Source organism: Ictidomys tridecemlineatus, chromosome 6 (genome assembly GCF_052094955.1).
Source record: "Ictidomys tridecemlineatus isolate mIctTri1 chromosome 6, mIctTri1.hap1, whole genome shotgun sequence".
Classification (NCBI taxonomy): Eukaryota; Metazoa; Chordata; class Mammalia; order Rodentia; family Sciuridae; genus Ictidomys; species Ictidomys tridecemlineatus.
The window spans coordinates 8,828,008-8,845,799 of NC_135482.1; the positions used below are offsets into that span (position 1 = coordinate 8,828,008).

At 41.5% G+C, this 17,792-nt stretch overlaps 1 protein-coding gene across 2 annotated transcripts; it reads left to right on the forward strand.

Moving 5' to 3' along the window:
- Positions 1-864: 864 nt before the first annotated feature.
- On the forward strand, positions 865-17,779 carry Ddx17 (DEAD-box helicase 17). Of its 2 annotated transcripts, none has more exons than XM_005322253.5 (13): positions 865-1,263; positions 6,582-6,732; positions 7,363-7,462; positions 8,400-8,533; positions 8,994-9,059; positions 10,035-10,176; positions 10,415-10,575; positions 10,666-10,838; positions 11,299-11,409; positions 11,641-11,702; positions 12,101-12,160; positions 16,162-16,404; positions 17,210-17,779. In XM_005322253.5, the coding sequence occupies exons 1-13, from the start codon at positions 1,214-1,216 to the stop codon at positions 17,713-17,715; spliced, it is 1,959 nt and encodes a 652-aa protein (XP_005322310.2). In that variant the 5' UTR covers positions 865-1,213; the 3' UTR covers positions 17,716-17,779. The 2 variants fall into 2 exon arrangements, with proteins under 2 accessions (XP_005322310.2, XP_005322311.2); XM_005322254.5 differs by having other exon boundaries at positions 867-1,263; positions 16,162-16,398.
- Positions 17,780-17,792: the final 13 nt, after the last annotated feature.

The following is a 17,792-nucleotide window of genomic DNA, read 5'->3' on the forward strand; positions in this document are numbered from 1 at the left end:
CGAACAGGGTGGGAGGCACTCAGGACGGCGGGTCTCACGACCCCCTTCACCCATCGGTAGAGATGGGTGAACTGAGGCGCGCAGGTCTCCGGGCCCGGCGGCGCGGAAGCCGGCCAGAGGGGACCGCCGAGGAGGCCCCAGGCAGGCCGGGCTTCGGTTAGCACGTCGGCTGTGCTCGGCGGGGACGGTGACATCGTTCGCTGCAGAACAGGCAGCTCGGCGCGCACCAAGGGAAGCACAGAGCGCCCGAAGCTACCGGGACGTCGCCGCCTGCCCAACTCGCCGAAGAAAGGCATCCGGTGCATCCATTATGGCGCCGACGGCGGCGGGAGAGGGGCAACTGAAAGGAAATGGCGCCGGGGCGCGCGGCCAGGCTCGGCCGGCCCAGGGCGGCGCGGCCCAGGGCCGCCAGGGCCACTAGGAGGGCCGGCCAGGGACCCGAAGATCCTGCTGGCTTCTGGCACTGCAGACCCTGAAACTTTGACTACAACATGGAAGACAGTTATTGTCTCTGCTCGGCAGCCCGCACAAGCAGGCCTCAAGTTCGTCCCGCGGTCGGAACTCGGCAAAATCCTCTATTCTCTAAACAGAATGCGCTACGCATACTGCGCATCTTCGCAGTAGTGGGCCGGGTAACGACGTACAGAATGTTACGTCGTGCCGGAGGCTCTTCCCCCATCCCACTCCACGTTCGGGTTCAGTTGGCGCAAGAGCTCTACGCCCTCTCCGTACTCTGTTTTTCTTAGCCCGACCGCAAAAAGCGCCCATTTCCGCAACTGACGCAAAACGCTTCCAAGAATCGCCGTAGCACCCCGCGGACCCCCTCGGGCGATTCCGAGACGCTGTTTACGTATCATCTCCGACGTACGTAGCGTTAAGTTGGAGCAGTCTCAGCGGCGGCCGCCATTTTGTGCAGTCGCTGGGAAGGAAGGAGACGCCTGAACCGCGGCACTGCCGGGTTTGAGCGTAGCCAAACCTACCCACCGTTTTTATAACCCCGATTCTCTGTGTTTTGCTCCCGTCTCCGACGAGAGAGGCGGCGACGGTGGCGTCTGCGACGGGAGACAGCGCGTCGGAGCGAGAGAGCGCCGCGCCTGCCGCCGCCCCAACAGCGGAGGCGCCGCCGCCATCGGTCGTGACCAGACCGGAGCCGCAGGCCCTCCCGAGCCCGGCCATTCGTGCCCCGCTCCCAGATCTTTACCCATTTGGGACCATGCGCGGAGGCGGCTTTGGCGACCGGGACCGGGACCGGGACCGCGGAGGGTAAGGGGACCGCGGGGGCGCGGAAGGCCAGGCCGTGCGCGCGGGGCGGGGGGAACAAGGCTCCGCGGCGGCGGCGGCGGCCCTGAGTGCAGGCCTCGCCGCGGGGTCCCGGGGTCGGCGGCTCGGCCTCACGGAGCGTCTCCTTGCGGGAGCCCGTCTGGGAGGCTCGGCCCCGCCCTGGGGAGCGAGCGGGAGGGGCGCCGCAGCCCCGCTGGCCTCGCCCGCTTCCCGGCCTCGGGACCCGGCCATCGCGCGGAGTCATTTGATCCGCAGGCCGCGGCCTCACCTGGAAGGAACGCGGTGGGTGTTCTCGGTCTGCCGAGGGCAAGCCCGGCGTCTAATGGCACCAGAGTCTGAAAAGAGACTCTTTTCCCCCCTTTGTTATTTTATTTATTTATTTTTGCACCCAGGGTCTCGTGCAGGCCCGGCAGGCGCTCCACCCCGGGCTGCACCCGCGGCCCCACCTCTGGTTTTATAACACAGGTTTTAACCGCGAGGAGGCACGTTGGGATGTAAAGGAGTGGACTTAGTTGGCATCCAAATGATTGTGTTTGAAGAGAGGGGTTGGGGTGGCGGTTTTGTACTTTTAATTTTTTAGTGTGCCTGTGATCCCATCTTTTTCTTTTTCCCTCTTAATTGTACTGCAACATCAACTTCTCGGCCTAAAAGGAAGTTTTTGATGTTGTAATGCCATAGTTAACAACATAGTTGGACTTCAACTTGGGACTAAACCTGAAGTCCTCTCAGATCCAGAGATTTAAGTCTTTTAGTTTACAAAACGACCATGTTGCTTAAGGGATACAGGTATTTGCACAGTCATCTTTTTATTTATAAAAGTGACATTTCTGGTTAAAGAGCAGTGTGACTTTGGGCAGGATCCTTTTGTGGCCCTCTATTTCTTCATCTGAAGGCAGCAGTAATGCCTTCATTTTGTTGTGTTCTCAGAAATTAAGAGAATGTGGGTGGCGCATTTGTCTTGCTGCAGTAACTCTTCGGTTAATGATATTCTTTTCAAACATTTTGTCTTTGGTTCAGAGGCCCAACTATCAGCCTTACTTAGTCTCAGGGACTTCACAGTTATCACTTAGGCCAAATAAAAATCATTTCATTTTATATATTGTTGGGAAAATATTTGATCTTAGTGCCTGATTTGAACGGGAGAGCTCCATGTTTAGCCAAGTTCAGAAGTGGACTTCAATACCACCACTAAGAAAACATCTGGGAAAATTGAAAAGGGACCCTCTCTAAGCTTTATTCTCAGTACATAAGACCTAGAGAAGTCCTCCCACATGTGCCCCAAGATCCATGTACAAAAATGCTTTTTACCAATATTGTTCCTGACACAAGGATATTGGAAACAAATGTCTGGATAAATTGTGGGTGTTCATATTTGAATACAATATAGTAGTGGAAAAGAAAAAAACTTTGTTCATCTTGGATGACTCACAAACATGTTGAGCTAAGAGCCAAATTGTAGTAAGACAAGTTTAAGGGTATATAAATGTGATATAAAAACCAGGGGGGTAAGCTGGGCCCAGTGTTGCATGCTTATAATGCTGAGGCAGGAGGATTGAAAGTTAAAGGCTAGCCTGAGCTGTCTCAACCAGGCTGGGGTGGGGGTAGGGGTGGTTTATGCTTGCCTAGCATATATGACACTCTGGGTTCTATCCCCAGTACTGCTTAAAGAAAACACAAGGGAGAGGTAACAGAATTCAAAGCAGTGGTTATGGTGGGGGGTTTAAGCTAAGAATAGGCACATGGAGAATACCAAAATACTGGTAATGTTCTATGTACTTACCATGGGTGTTTGGTTTAACATTTCCTTTCACCATATTTATACTTTAACAATAAAATTATTTGAAAAAAGAAAGTTTCTGGTTCCTATTTTATCCCATACTGGGTTGTTGAGTATTAGATGACATTTAAAAAACAAAAGCTTTTTTTAAAAAGCCTCAAACAAGACAGCATTCTTCATAAGTCCAATGCCCTAACTCTGCTTTGCCTGAATTTTCCTTTATAATTTGAATTGCTATTGTTTTCATTCTTCACTAAATGTTACAGAGCTGAATTATTGTGCAGTTTTTAACAAAAATTGTTAAATTTTTGTTTGTTTGTTTGAAAAGGGGATGGATGAGATCAGCATGTGAATGGTCCAAAAAAGATTGCACATTTAAACAGGTGTGATTTGTATGTTGATAAAAGAATGTTGAAGTTTTAAGAGCTGAATTTTTTCATAGCCAAATAAACCATTTAATCATTACTGCTACTTACTTGATAAAAATATTTACTGAATATTGTAGTATATCCGAGAGTAGGATATGGGTACGTGTGATGGGTGGCATGGAGATGCTCAAGACCTCGATGGGGTAAAAGACTGCCTTGAATTTGGGGGTCAGCATTATTGAGGAGATGGCATATTTTCTAATAACTTTAAACTTCGAATTATATATTTAGTATAGAGTCATGTGTTTTGAATAATAAACCAGCTAGAAAAGAAAAATGCAAGTGGTCCTTTTAGAACAAGCCAAAAAGGAGGTCTGGGTACATAGCCCAGTGGTAGAGCGCTTGCCTAGTCTGTGAAAACCAAGAGTTTGATCACCATATTTGAATTTTTAAAGAAGTTTTGTTTGGGGGCTGGGGATGTGGCTCAAGCAGTAGTGCACTCGCCTGGCATGCGTGTGGCCCGGGTTCGATCCTCAGCACCACATACAAACAAAGATGTTGTGTCTGCCGAAAACTTAAAAAAAATAAAGATAAATATTAAAAATTCTCCAAAAAAGAGTAGTTTTGTTTTCTCCTGGATAATTTGCTTAAGGTTTGGATAACAAACACTGGAATACAGCAGAAACAGTGGATGTGAAGTAGGCTGACAATCGCTAGAAATTGGGTTTTAGAATTTTTATTTTCTTCTTTGCAAGACTAATAATCTAAAAACTTGATTTTATATTCCCCCACTGCCCCAGTGCTGGGGGTGAACCAGGGCCTCATCTATGCTAGGCAAGTGCTTTACCACTGAGCTAGACCCTCCAGCCCTTTTAAGTTGCTTTGGCTGACCTTAAACTTAGGTTCCTCCTGTCCCGGCCTTCAAGTACCTGTGATTAGAAATGTGTGTGGTGGTGCAGTTAGGTTATATTTCTTGAAATAGTACCTGTTTCATTTGCAAGTGGGGGTGGTATCCAACCTAGGTATTAAGCCTTAGTCTGAGAGCATATTAAAGATAGTGTAGTGTACTCTTTGTGTAAGAGTAAGTTACTCTGTATGTATTCTTTTTTCTCTCTGCATGTGTGGTGATGGAGATTGAACTTTGGACCTCATGCTTGCTAAGCAATTGCTCTTCCTGAGCTGTATCCTCAGCAGCTACATGTATTCTTTTTTTAAATAATATTTTGTTTTATTTGTAATTGAACACACTGTCTGTATTTTATTTTTATGTGATGCTAAGGATCGAACCCAGAACCCCCGCATGTGAAGCTTCTCCTCTTTTGTTTCCCGATTTCTCCTTACCTGTTAAGCAGCAATATAAATGAAATTAGCCAGGTTCTGTCCATTGAGATACCTAGTGATCCCAATAAAATTTCCTGCCAGAAATGGAAATAACTAGTTATTCTCAAAGCTAAAGATTTCTAATAGTTTGAATTATAGGAAATTGAAGCTTCTTAAAATAGCTATTGCTGAAAATTCTGCAAGATGATATAAGTGAGAGTAGAAGCAACAAATTAGATTCAATACAGTGTTATACTTAATGTATATCAATTTAGGGAAATGAAGGCCTTCTTAGTGTTAGGATTCTTCTAGGAAAAGAAGCTTCTAATATATTTTAGGTTTAGCTAGTAGCCATGTTTATATTATTTAGCTTTCTTATTTTAAAAGATATATAACGGGAGATTGTTTTTATGTGATTTGTTAAATTTAAAAACCTTTATGAAGGCTGGTGCTGGGAGGCTGAAATAGGAGGATCACAAGTTGTAGGTCAGCCTGGGCAACTTAGACCCTGCTTCAAATTTTTAAAAGGGCTGGGGATGTAGCTTGGTTTTAGAGCACCCCATAGTTCAACCCAGTAGGGGGGGGGGTGCGAAAAGAAAAAAAAAAACACTTTAAAAAGGTTTATTGAAGGTTTCTTCTGTCAACTAATAGTACTGTTTGCTCAGGGTTGGGAGATGAGTAAAGATGGAAACAGGAGGAGGGAAAGCTCATAAATTTGATTCCTTTGGATGTTACCATAAACTGAATTTCAGTTTCAGGTAAAGACTGTCTTACTACTCTGCTTAGGTCCCATAGGCCTTTTCAGAAAAGGAAATGAAAAGTACTAGTCATGGAAGAGAGGAGGGGTCCAAGAATCTGTTCTAAGATTTGGAGATTTGGTTGATTTTTTTGTGTTTTTTCTCTCTGACCACAATCTTTTTGTAGATGGAGACAGTGCCTTTATTTTTATTTTTTTATTTTTAGTGGTGCTCAGGTGCCTCACCCATGCTAGGCAAGCAATCTACCACTAAGCTACAACCTCTGTCCTCCCTGACTGCAGTCTTGTCCTTAATTTAAAGCTTAAACTAATGTCTTCTATTACATGGAGTTGGGCATTGTAATGTATCTGGCACCAACTATTTGTTGAATATATTAATGCAACTAAGTGCTTGCTCTGGTGAGTACTGTTTAAGTACTTTACACATGCCATCTTCACAGCTTACACAGTTGGTGGTACTTCTCTTTCTGCTCTATATAGGACATTGAGGCGTAGAGAAGTAAATAATTTGCTCTAGATCAAACATTAAGAAGCAGAATTAGGGCTGGAGATGTAGCCCAGTTGGTAGAATGCTTGCCTCACATGCACAAGGCCCTTGGTTCAAACCCCAGCACCTTGCAAGGGCGGGGGGATTAAAATTCAAATCTTGTCTCATGCCAGAATGTGTTGTAATCCCTGTGGTATAGTTCTTTAAATATAGCAGTATGATTTTTTTCTGATTTTTATCATATTTATAATAGTGTTGATGGGTAGTAAAGGAAGTTTTAAAAAATCTTCTCTATCTTCAGATTCATGTATAAAATTATTTGGGGTTGGGGTGGGAAACTATAGTGTCAACGTTGTGGGCATTTTTATGGCATATAAGATATATCACTTGGGGCTGGGGTTGTGGCTCAGCAGTAGAGTGCTTGCATCACTTTAAGTTAAAATATTAATGAACCAAAGACTGCACTGTGTAGCTTAGTGGTAGAGCACTTGCCTTACTAGCATGTGCAAGGCCCTGGGTTCAACCCCCAGCACTGAAAAAAGAATTTTTTAAAAAGACTAATGGACTAAAAAAATTTCTTTATGTTTCTAGATTTGGAGCAAGAGGTGGTGGTGGCCTTCCCCCAAAGAAATTTGGTAATCCTGGGGAGCGTTTACGTAAAAAGAAGTGGGATTTGAGTGAGCTCCCCAAATTTGAGAAGAATTTTTATGTGGAACATCCAGAAGTGGCAAGACTGACTCCAGTAAGTGAGCGAGTGTGTGTGGGTTTTTTATCTTATACAAATAAAAGTAGACATACTGGCTGGAGTGTACTTGTGTACTGCTATTGCTGTGTTATATTTTATTCTAGTGTATTAAGACTGGATACTCAGGATAGGGACCAGTTTAAATAAGCACATAATATATTCCTTGGTTCTCATTTATTGATTGTTTCCCAACCTATTTGTCATACGTGATTTTAACTGTTTTATGCTAGGTCAGGTCTTTTCAACAATGAAATACATTTTTAAAAAATAAATTGGCAGTGTATACTCTACTTTTAATTTCATTATAATAATTATTTTAGATTCTACCCTTGAAATGGCTTTTTGTTAATGGGGAAAAGTAATGAAAAGAGCACTTGGGCCAGATTTCACATTTTCTCCTTTTTCCTAATTTTGACCTTAGGCACATGTCGTTCATTCTGAGTATGTTTTCTCCTATGTAAAATGGAACCCTTGTTCACCTGTATCATTAACTTATAAAGTTGAAGTAATGAAAACATATATTTAGTTTTGTTAGTGTGAATTGGGAGGTAATTGTCAGCTGGATTGTAACAAAGTTTTGAATTGTTGAGAATAATTTATACTAACTAGAATTCATTTCTTTCTTAGTATGAGGTTGATGAGCTACGCCGAAAGAAAGAGATCACAGTGAGAGGAGGAGATGTTTGTCCTAAACCTGTCTTTGCCTTCCATCACGCTAACTTCCCACGTAAGTGTTTTTTAATTCAGAATCTTAATTATGGGTTGTATAGTAAACATGAACATTAGGCTATTTAAAGGTTTTGACATTGGCTCCGGATGTTGTTGAAAAAATATGTATAAAGCCTTTCATGAAGGTAATAATTTATTCCATGTTATGGCTCCAAAAATATGTAAACCTGCTCAAAGCAAATCTCTTGTTACATAAGGAAAAATTTTTCATGCTCTTTTGTATTTCAGTTCAGGCTGAGAAAAGGTTTTTTTTCCTGTCTTCCCCTGGGGTTTTTACCTCTGTGTATTACAAAGCAGAATAAAGTTGCTTTCTAACTGGAGTTAATATAAATTTGGCTCCCAAAAAAGGACTGCCCATGATGTTAGATGCTTTAGGATAGTGGTTTTCGAAGATAGCAGTGAACTTCAGGGCAGAGTTTTAGGTTTTTTTGATTTTTTTTTTTTTTAATAATAAATTTATTAGATGTAAAGCTGGGTAAATCTTTTTTTTTTTCTTTTAAGAGAGAGAATTTTTTAATATTTATTTTTTAGTTTTTGGCGGACACAGCATCTTTGTTTATATGTGGTGCTGAGGATTGAACCCGGGCCGCACGCATGCCAGGCGAGCGCGCTACCGCTTTAGCCACATCCCCAGCCCCATGGGTAAATCTTAAAAGCCTAATAAGTTTTTGTTTGTTTTGTGGTTTTTGTGGTTATTGTTATGGTTACTGGGGACTGAACTCAGGGTCACTTGACCACTGAGTCACATCCCCAGACTTATTTTGTATTTTATTTGTAGTCAGGGTCTCACTGAATTGCTTAGCACCTCACCCTTGCTAAGGCCACTGGGATTACAGGCATGCACCACCACCCTCAGCCCTAATAAGTTTTTAAAGCCTATTTTGTCTGCATTCTTAGTTTTATTTAAAAACAATGACATGTTTATTCTCTTACAGAATATGTAATGGATGTATTGATGGATCAACACTTCACAGAACCAACTCCAATTCAGTGCCAGGGATTTCCATTGGCTCTTAGTGGGCGGGATATGGTGGGCATTGCTCAGACTGGCTCTGGAAAGACATTGGCGGTATGTACCAGCAAGTGGTAATTATTTTAGTATCCTAATTTACATATACTTTTAAAAATATTTAATTTTTAGTTATAGTTGGGCACAACTATAATACCTTTATGTATTTAATTTTATGTGGTGCTGAAGACTGAACCCAGGGCCTCACACGTGCTAGCGAAAACTCTACCGCTGAACCACAACCCCAGCCCTGGCACATATACTTTCAATTCTTCATTAAAATGTAATTAGTGTAGGTAATATTTTAGCTGTTAAATGTGTGGAAGTGTTTTTAAAATTTACATTAGCATGAACACAGAAGTATTAAGATAATGGCTTGTTTTGGGGTTGGGAGTGTAGCTCACTTGGTAGAGTGCATGTCTCACATGCACAAAGCCCTGGGTTCAATCCCCAGCACCCCACCAAAAAAAGATGAAAAGATGGCGGCTTGTTTTTAATATAAGATTCTTGTTCTCCCCAGTATTTGTTGCCTGCAATTGTTCATATTAACCACCAGCCGTACTTGGAAAGGGGAGATGGCCCGATTGTAAGTGTTTCAGTGTGTTTATAATTTTAATAAAAACTATAATTATTGTATTTTAAGTTTTATGCTTTATACATGTTATCTGATTTTGTTCTTAATTCCACTCTCCATATCTGAAAGTGGTATTACCACAGTTCTTAGTTGCTCAGTGATGCTGTGAGAAATATAGAAAATATGTGAGATGGGTTCCCTGCTGTGTGGTTCTTAAAATCAGGTTGGGATTTTGTGTGTGTGTGTGTACTAGCCACATGTATTTTAAATGAGTGTGTATATTCTTGAGGATGTTTCAAAATATAAAAATGATATATTGCTTTGCTTTATATAACATAGTGTATTCTATAGAGATTGTTCTTTTATCACTAGCTGATATGAGTGGATCAATACATAGAGAAGGATTACTAGTTGCTCACAGTTTGTATAGTACATGTTTCAAGAGTCTTGATTTGGTATTATTTGGGCCAGATTTCATGTGATTCTGGCAGCTTACATGAACTGTTGTTTTTGCTTATGTACCCAGTGAAGAGAGCTTAAATGAGCAGTGTTGGCTCTGGCTTTTTTTTTTTTTTTTTTTTTTAATTCATTTGTATTTCTTGCTAATATTTAATCCATTTATGTTGCAGGATATTTTTAAAACTGTTTGCTTGTTTTACAAGAGTTGTATAGTTAAAACTAGGTAATAAAATTCGTAAATCCATTTAAGTGGTACATATAAACTGTAATGAATTATAATGCATCAAAGGCAGGTGAGAATGCTACCAGTGTCATTCCACATACTAAATAGTGGATTATAATCATTTTTCCCTCACCCCATGGTACCCTTCTACTTCTCTGTTGACCACGAACTCCGTCACATGATTTGAAAAGTATTAGATAGTAATGGAAGAGATATTTTATTGTATTTCACAGTTATTTATGGGTTTTTATTGTTATTGTTTTCTTACCCTGCAATGTCTCAAGTGGGTTTTTTGCCTATTTCAGTGTCTGGTTCTGGCTCCTACCAGAGAGCTTGCTCAGCAAGTACAGCAGGTGGCTGATGACTATGGCAAGTGTTCTAGATTGAAGAGTACTTGCATTTATGGAGGTGCTCCTAAAGGTCCCCAGATTCGAGACTTGGAAAGAGGTAATTTAAAAAATTATCAGGAATATTAGTTTATCTTACTTTACCAATTTCTGTGAATGATATAGAAGAAAGGAGTACGATGTTGTGGGAAAAAATCAGTATTTTAGGAACTTAGAAATCCTCCCGTTTATTAGCTATTTTGGGAGAGGAATTGCACCACAGCTGGAAAGTCTTAACTTTGTAAGATTTAATGGTTATGCAAGAATTCTTAATGAACTAGATCTTTTTTGTTTTGCAGGTGTTGAGATCTGCATAGCTACTCCTGGGCGCCTGATAGATTTCCTGGAGTCAGGAAAGACAAATCTTCGCCGATGTACTTATCTTGTGCTGGATGAGGCTGATAGAATGCTTGATATGGGCTTTGAACCCCAGATTCGTAAAATTGTTGACCAAATCAGGGTGTGTAAAACTGATCTTTCACTATCTTTATATTCTTTGACTATTGTTACAGTTCGTTAGCCTAAAAGAAAGCCTTTCCTTTCCTGATAGCCTGATAGGCAGACACTGATGTGGAGTGCCACCTGGCCAAAAGAAGTGAGACAGCTTGCAGAGGATTTTCTTCGTGATTACACTCAGATCAATGTGGGCAATCTCGAGTTGAGTGCCAACCACAACATCCTTCAGATTGTGGATGTCTGCATGGAAAGTGAAAAAGACCACAAGTATGAAAGAGATGTTACTGTCTGTTTTAATAACACTGATGATAATGCTCATAATGATCCAAAATTAAAAGTGAATCTAAAATTTTTTAGCCAGGCATGGTGGTGTATGCCTATAATCCCAGGAGGCTGAGGCAGGGGGATTGCAAGTTCAAGGCCAGCCTCATCTCACCTTAGTGAAACCCTGTCTCAAAAAGGATTGGGGATGTAGCTCAGTGGAAAAAGTGCCCCTGGGTTCAGTCTCCGGTACCAAAAAGAAAGAGAAACTAACTTTTTTTTTTTTTGCTTTCTACTAATTCATCTTTTGTGTCATTTATTGGAGCATTGTGGTTAAAGAATTTTTACTGTGATGTGAAAAGAAAGTGCTGTAGTTTGGGGAGTTAATATTGCAGAGATCTGCATAGTATGTGGGGAGGCCTTTCAAGCTGCATGATGACAGTAGTGTTGGTCTTTTTTTTTTCAGGTTGATTCAACTAATGGAGGAAATAATGGCTGAAAAGGAAAATAAGACAATAATATTTGTGGAGACAAAGAGACGCTGTGATGACCTCACTCGAAGGATGCGTAGAGATGGGTGAGTATGGCACTGAGATAATTAGCCTTGGATTTTATAATTTCTAAACTGGTGGTGTGAATGTTGTATTTTAATAATGCCCCACATGCAATTTATTTTTTAAATGAATAGTCAGTCATCTTTTGCAGCCTAACAAACCCTAACAAAATTATGTAATAGCATTTCTTTTTTTTAAGGCTTAGCTTTCCTCTTTAAAGATTTTTAAAATATTGGTCACTTTTTTCCTGCTAGTTGGCCTGCTATGTGTATCCATGGAGATAAGAGTCAACCAGAACGAGATTGGGTACTTAATGGTAAGTTCAAAACTAAAGGGCCAGATAGTAAGTGTTTTTGGCTTTACAACCATCTGGTAGTCCCTGTTGCCACTGCTAAACTCTGCCACTGTAACACAGAAAACAGCTGGCCATAGACAACATGAGAAGTCATGGCCTGGCTGAATTCCAACAAAATTTTACTAAGTGGCAAAAGTAAGTATTTAAGAACTGGGTGTGGTGGTGTACATCTGTATTTTCACGATTCATTAGGCTGAAGATTCATTAGGCTGAAGTAGAACCTTCAAGTTCCCAGACAATCTATACACATCTTGTTGGGGTGGGGGGTGATAATAATGGTTTTTCTTCTTCATTCCACAGCTTTTTAAGATGTCCCCTAGCTTGTTTGTATAACTTGATTTTTCATTTGTTTTTTGCAGAATTCCGCTCTGGAAAGGCTCCCATCCTCATTGCCACGGATGTAGCCTCCCGTGGGCTAGGTTTGTATAGATAGGTGTCTGTGTCAAGGGTTTATGTATCTTTTTGGTTTAAAGATTTGTCATTTCAATTTAGAATTGTATAAACATCTGTTTAGTAAAAAGAGAAGAATATAAGTGTGACTCCCTCCCCCCACAGTTTTTTTTTGTTTTTTGTTGGTCTTTTTTGTTTTTTCCTCAAAACCTTAGTTGTTTTTTTGTTTTTGCTTTTTTGGGTTTTTGTTTTTTGGGTTTTTTTTCCTCTCCTTTTATTTTCAAAGTCTCTTCCTGCTCCTAATAAACAGGCTTTGGTCTGCAGCAAGGCCTAGGCATGACTATTCAGTTCGAGGGAGAGGAGACATTCACTTGAACAGCTTAACTTCTTCCTGGTTTTGCTCTGTTTTCTGGCTTTTTAGAAGGAGCCTGATTGAACCTAGCTATTGAAAGCTAGTTTCTTCAGTTATTACTTTCCTTGTATCAGTCTGTTATAGATAAATTATAGAGGCCCAATTCTAAATCATATTTAACAAACTTATAATATAGTATCATTCAGTTAAATCTATATTGCCTGGTGTAATTTACTCAAGTTAAAAAATGGTGGGCACTCAGTTATCTCCTCCTACTACTGTACTCATATCATAGATGTGATAATATAGAAGTTAAGAGCTTAATTTGAAAGTGTTTTTGGAGTTTCCAACTCACTATGATGTAAGGTATATACAGATACTCTGGTATTTTAGCCCATCATTTTGAGCTAAACAGGTCTGACTCAAAACTTTTATATTTAAAAACAATTGTTTCTGTTATAAGGAAATTTTAAAACGATTGGCAGGTGTTTGATTCCTTGTCTAGTAAGGTGAGAAGTATCATATTCCCTAATACTATTTAATGTAAAGAGGACACATAGTCAAACTGGAATAAAAAAAGTAATGGAGCCTTTTTGTCCATTGGACTTATCATTGCCTCCTTCAGAGGGGGTGACCTGCAGCCATGATGGAAAGTTGTCCCTGCCCTCTGAGGTCCTGTCTGGGTCTGTGCCGGTAGAACTTGGACCTGTTGGGAGAGGAGGTGGAGGCCTGAAAGCACTTTACTCAAAAGCTTTCAGTAATGTGGTTTTTAAACAGGCTTGCTATGTGCTGGTAGCTTCTTTGTGCATCTTGCCTAGACAATTAAAAATATTTGCTCCATGTCCCCTTGCATTTCTAAATCGAATCAATTGGCTACCATTAGAATAACTTAGACTCTTCATCCCCGTCCCCCTCATCCACATGAGGGGAGAGGGAAGGTACCTGAGTCTGTTTCTTGTTACTCAACATCAGTGCTTGTTTTGGGCCCCTTTGTTTGCTGCCTTGTAAAAAATCAAAAGGAGGGAGAAAACCCACCAAAATGGCAGAATTCTGACCAAGGTCCTACAAGATCCTGGAAAGTGAAGGCTTCTACCTCATAGACAGGGGTGCGATTTTCAGCTGAGTCACCAGGCCTTTTTTCACTTCCTGTCGAGCGATGATCTCTTAAATGTTCCCTTCAGGTAAGTTCTTTGATTCCCATAATTTTATAGTAATCATCCTCAAGGCAACCACTATTCCCTTTCCACTGGGATATTTTTTTATTTCTCCTTTTTGTTTAAACTACACGCTGTTAAACTAAAAGTATTGAATTTATTTTGTTTTGTTTTTTAACAGAAGCTTTGATATCAGCTGCAGATCCCTCAGTACATGGCCGAGGCAAATCTACATTGGCCCGAAGCAGCTCTAGATGGGCCTGTTGGCTAGCGTTAGACCCTCCCAATTAGTGATTGGAGATTCAGGCCATGTTCTAGGGCTTTCCAGACCAAAGGTTCTTAGGCAGCTGGCCAAAACATTAACTTTTCCATTTCTTACCCTGCTACAGCATCTTCTATAAAGGCAGCAAGATAATATTGTGGCAGTGCACAAATAACATCAGGGCAGGCTTGACTGGAGAAAAACAAATTCTGCGCTTGCTCCTGTGTGCCTTCGGCCAGCTATGTGCACACACAGGAAAGCTTTCTAGTGAAGAACTTGCACCATGTCTGCCCCGTATTGAGCCCCTCCAGAAGTACTCCCAAGTATTAGATCTGAATTGTTGACTGCAACCCCCACCCCACCCCATCCCCACCCTCAATGCCAGTGCTTTCTGCTAGGAAAGCATACTTTTGTGTGTTCGTGCAGTAATTCCACTTGCTCTGCTTCCAGGGGCTATACTCAGTGGGAGCGACTAAGGAGCATTATCCTAGCTCTGAAGATGTGGTCATGGATTATAATCCCCCCCACCCTCCCCAACCCTTGCCCTATAAATTTTTTTTCTTTGTGGCATCAACGACCCTAGCCTGAGACTCACGCTGCCCCCTGTGATAAGTGCCTTCTCGTCTTTCTGGTGTGATTCAGGACTTTAGGGGTCAGTAAAGACCGAGGAGCCTTTATTGTAATAAGAAACAGACATAATGCCCCTTCTTCACAAGCCCTGTAACAACAGCGGATTTTTTTTTTTTTTTAAATCATCTCCCCTTTCCCCCTGAAATTAATCCAGTCTGGGCAATAGATGCAGTCTGACCCTTTGGATGTAACTTACATTTTTTTTATTACTTATTTTTTTCTACAATCACCCCCAATTACCTTGGGGGAGGCGTTGGAGGACCTGAAATTTTTACCCGAACCCAGGTTCTCCGGCGCTTGGCAACCAAATGGGGCTACAGAGAAGCATCTAAGCCAGTTCACAGAGCGAGCGTGTGTGGGGACTTCTCACTGCCACGGACCCTTGATGCATGCTCCCCGCGCTCCAGTGGTCCCGTGTCAGAAGGCGGAGTTTTCGAAAGGAGGCCGCCAAAAATAAAAGGCAAAGAGACGGGATCGGCTGCAGCGGTTTCCCAAAGGAGGAGGGAGTGTGCATCGGTCTGGTAACAAACAGAGAATGTTTTTTCATTATTTATATCACAAAAATCTGTGTTTTATCTAGGATATTTTCTGAATATTCTTTGTAAAATGCAGATTTTTTTTTCCACAAAACATTAGGATTCTGTTATATTCTTAAATTTGTTTGTTTTAAGTAGGTAAAAAAATACATTTAGCTGAAAGCATTACACTAACATTTACATACTGTAAGCATTAGGAGATTATTCAGCCCAATTCCCAGCAGTAGAGAGAATATTAAAACTTGTGTCTCAAGGTTTCTTTTTTTTCCCATGTTCTTTGGCTATTTATTTAATTTCCCAGGTCACATAGACGATCTTTGATCATTGAAACAAGTACTAAGCCTGAAATAACCTTGAGTTGGGCAAAAAACTTCATTTGACAGAAGCTGGGTTTGGTAGTATAGTGAAATTTTAGTGTAATGTGTGCTTGTGGTAATTCAAAAGGGGAAGGATATTTTTTTGCAAAGGAAATTAGGTGTGTACTTTGGCTCTGATCAGTTTGTTGTTTTGTTTTGTTTTGTTTTTTAATGTAAGAGCAAAAAAGAATTAACCTAAATGTTAAGTCTCCTTGAAAATGTAGTAATAAAACACATGAAGCTCCTTTTTTCATTTTGCTCTGTGACTGGTTCAAAGGTAAGTTTGTTATGTTGTTGGTAGATTTTTGCCAGGCTTCTCCCAACAGAGTAGAAGTGATTTGGCCCTGTAACATAACAGTGGTTAGCACTTGCTTTCTGTATTCCAGTTTTGGAAAGGATGGCACTGGAACTTGGTGGTCTAAGGACCAAAGTTGGTGCAGCTCCTGTCAGTACATTGGTCAACTATAGATGAGGCAGGAGTTTGATGGCTGGATGGGATTTCCTTAGAGTTCGATAGCCACTAAAGATGCCAATCCCATGCATGTCCCAAGAATCACTAATCTTCTTTTACTCTGTTGGGATGAGTCTTTTTTTGTTCCTGCTCAGAGTGGTTACTAACTGCACCTTCTCTCCTCTTGCTGTCATCTGCATTCGTGCTTCCCACCTGTTGTTGGCATGTCCTTTACCTTCTCTTTCCCTGCCACGTCAACCTACACGCTGACTCACCATTGACGTGGAAGATGTGGAAGATGTCAAGTTTGTGATCAACTATGACTATCCAAACAGCTCAGAGGATTATGTACATCGTATTGGCAGAACAGCCCGTAGCACCAACAAGGGTACTGCCTATACCTTCTTCACCCCAGGGAACCTAAAGCAGGCCAGAGAGCTGATCAAAGTGCTGGAAGAGGCTAATCAAGCTATCAATCCAAAACTGATGCAGCTGGTGGACCACAGAGGTGGCGGCGGAGGAGGGGGTAAGGGTAAGTCCTGGAGTTTTCCAGGTACTGCCAAGGTATCTTTTACATTTATTATGTCTTGGTTTATCTTTCTTTCTTTCTTTCTTTATTTATTTATTTAGGTGGTGGGGCTAGGGATCCAACCCAGGGCCTCATACATGCAAGGCAAGCACTCTACCAACTTAGCTATATCCCCAGCCCCTGTTTTGGTTTATTAATCCTGTGGAAGCTTTAAATATATTGCTTAATAACAAAGGAGAGTGCTTAGTAATTTTCCTGAATTTTTATATATTTTTCATATATTTAGCAGCACAGTATTTCTGTAGTCATATAAAATTGATCTTTGTGAAATATATGATACATGTTCATCATTAAGCTAAACTATTTTTTAATACCTTAAATGCTTAGCGTCTTACGTTTTCAGTTTCTATTTGAAGTCAGTGATTTTACAGAAATTGAGACACGGTTGTCTCTCCACTATTGCAGAATATACTAGGAGTTAGACTTCCTAACTCCAGGTTTGTTGTGTTAAGATTGTAGTCTTGGTCATGCTCAAGAAAAGAGCCTAGAACAGTAAAGTGCCTACTTGGGGGCTGACCTAGCTGAAGGTCAAGGACCTTTTTTTTTTTTTTTTAAGTTATTGATAGACATTTATTTGTTTATATGTGGTGCTAAAGACCAAACCCAGAGCTTCACACATGCTAGGCAGGCACTCTACCACAGAGCCACAACCCCAGCCTATACCCTACCCCTTTATTTTTATATTTTTTTGTTTGTTTGTTTGGATCATAGGCTTGGCATTAAAAAATACATTGTATCTTTCCATCAGGAGGTCGTTCTCGATATCGGACCACTTCTTCAGCCAACAATCCCAATCTGATGTATCAGGATGAGTGTGACCGGAGGCTACGAGGAGTCAAAGATGGTGGCCGAAGAGACTCTGCAAGCTACCGGGATCGTGGTGAAACCGATAGAGCCGGTTATGCTAATGGCAGTGGCTATGGAAGTCCAAATTCTGCCTTTGGAGCACAAGCAGGCCAATACACCTATGGTCAAGGCACCTATGGGGCAGCTGCTTATGGCACCAGTGGCTATACAGCCCAGGAATATGGTGCTGGCACGTATGGTGCTAGTAGCACCACCTCAACCGGGAGAAGTTCACAGAGCTCTAGCCAGCAGTTTAGTGGGATAGGCCGTTCTGGGCAGCAGCCACAGCCACTGATGTCACAACAGTTTGCACAACCTCCAGGAGCCACCAATATGATAGGTTACATGGGGCAGACGGCCTACCAGTATCCTCCTCCTCCCCCTCCCCCTCCTCCTTCACGTAAATGAAGCCACTCAGTGGTGGTGACTCCTGCAGACTTAATTACATATAAAGGAACACTGTCTTTACTTACCCCCTTCCCTTT